The sequence below is a fragment of the Pygoscelis adeliae genome, unplaced genomic scaffold (genome assembly GCF_000699105.1).
Source record: "Pygoscelis adeliae isolate BGI_AS28 unplaced genomic scaffold, ASM69910v1 Scaffold1732, whole genome shotgun sequence".
Taxonomy (NCBI): Eukaryota; Metazoa; Chordata; class Aves; order Sphenisciformes; family Spheniscidae; genus Pygoscelis; species Pygoscelis adeliae.
Genome location: NW_008824344.1, coordinates 1,954 through 2,585, shown reverse-complemented (window position 1 = coordinate 2,585; position 632 = coordinate 1,954). Strand labels below are relative to the sequence as shown.

The following is a 632-nucleotide window of genomic DNA, read 5'->3' as shown; positions in this document are numbered from 1 at the left end:
ACCAGCCCACCCTTGACGTCCCCATCACCACCAAGACCAGCCCACCCGTTTTGACTGCCCACCCACCTCGCGGAGGCTGATCTTTGCCGGGTAGACAATGTCCGAGCCCTCCCGGCGGAAGACGCCGTGGGGTTTGTCTTTGAGGACGAAGACGACGTCAGCAGGGATGTTGTTGGGGGTCTGGTCGCCCTCTTTGGGGAAGGTGATCTTGGTGCCCTCCTTCCAACCCCGCTTCACCTCGATGGTGAGGATCTTGTCCTCATTACGCACCGTCTTCCCGTCGGGGTTGAGACGCTTGTGGGAGATCTTCATTTTCTTGGTGCAACCACTGTAGATCTCCTCCAGGGAGACCTTCAGGTCGTAGAGGACCGGGGGGTCTTGCTTACGGCAGGTGCCTTCTGGCCCCCCCCGACCGCGGGGGAAGCCAACGCTACCGAAACCTCCCACGTGGAAAGTGGTGAAGGTGTCATCACCGTCCTCATCATCCCCGTTGCGTTGGACGAAGAAAGTGTCGAAGGGGTTGCGACCGTCGAAGAATTCGGCGAACATCGCATGGGGGTCGCCCCGGAAGGTGTACGTGAAGGTGGGGCCATTGGACCCCCCCGGGCCAGTTGTCGGGGCTCCCCCTTTCA

The 632-nt window shown here is 61.1% G+C and overlaps 1 protein-coding gene across 1 annotated transcript; it reads right to left on the bottom strand.

Moving 5' to 3' along the window:
• Nucleotides 1-24: 24 nt before the first annotated feature.
• LOC103912771 (dnaJ homolog subfamily B member 1-like) lies at nucleotides 25-626 on the bottom strand. Its single transcript, XM_009319166.1, has one exon. The coding sequence runs from the start codon at nucleotides 547-549 to the stop codon at nucleotides 25-27; it is 525 nt and encodes a 174-aa protein (XP_009317441.1). The 5' UTR covers nucleotides 550-626.
• Nucleotides 627-632: the final 6 nt, after the last annotated feature.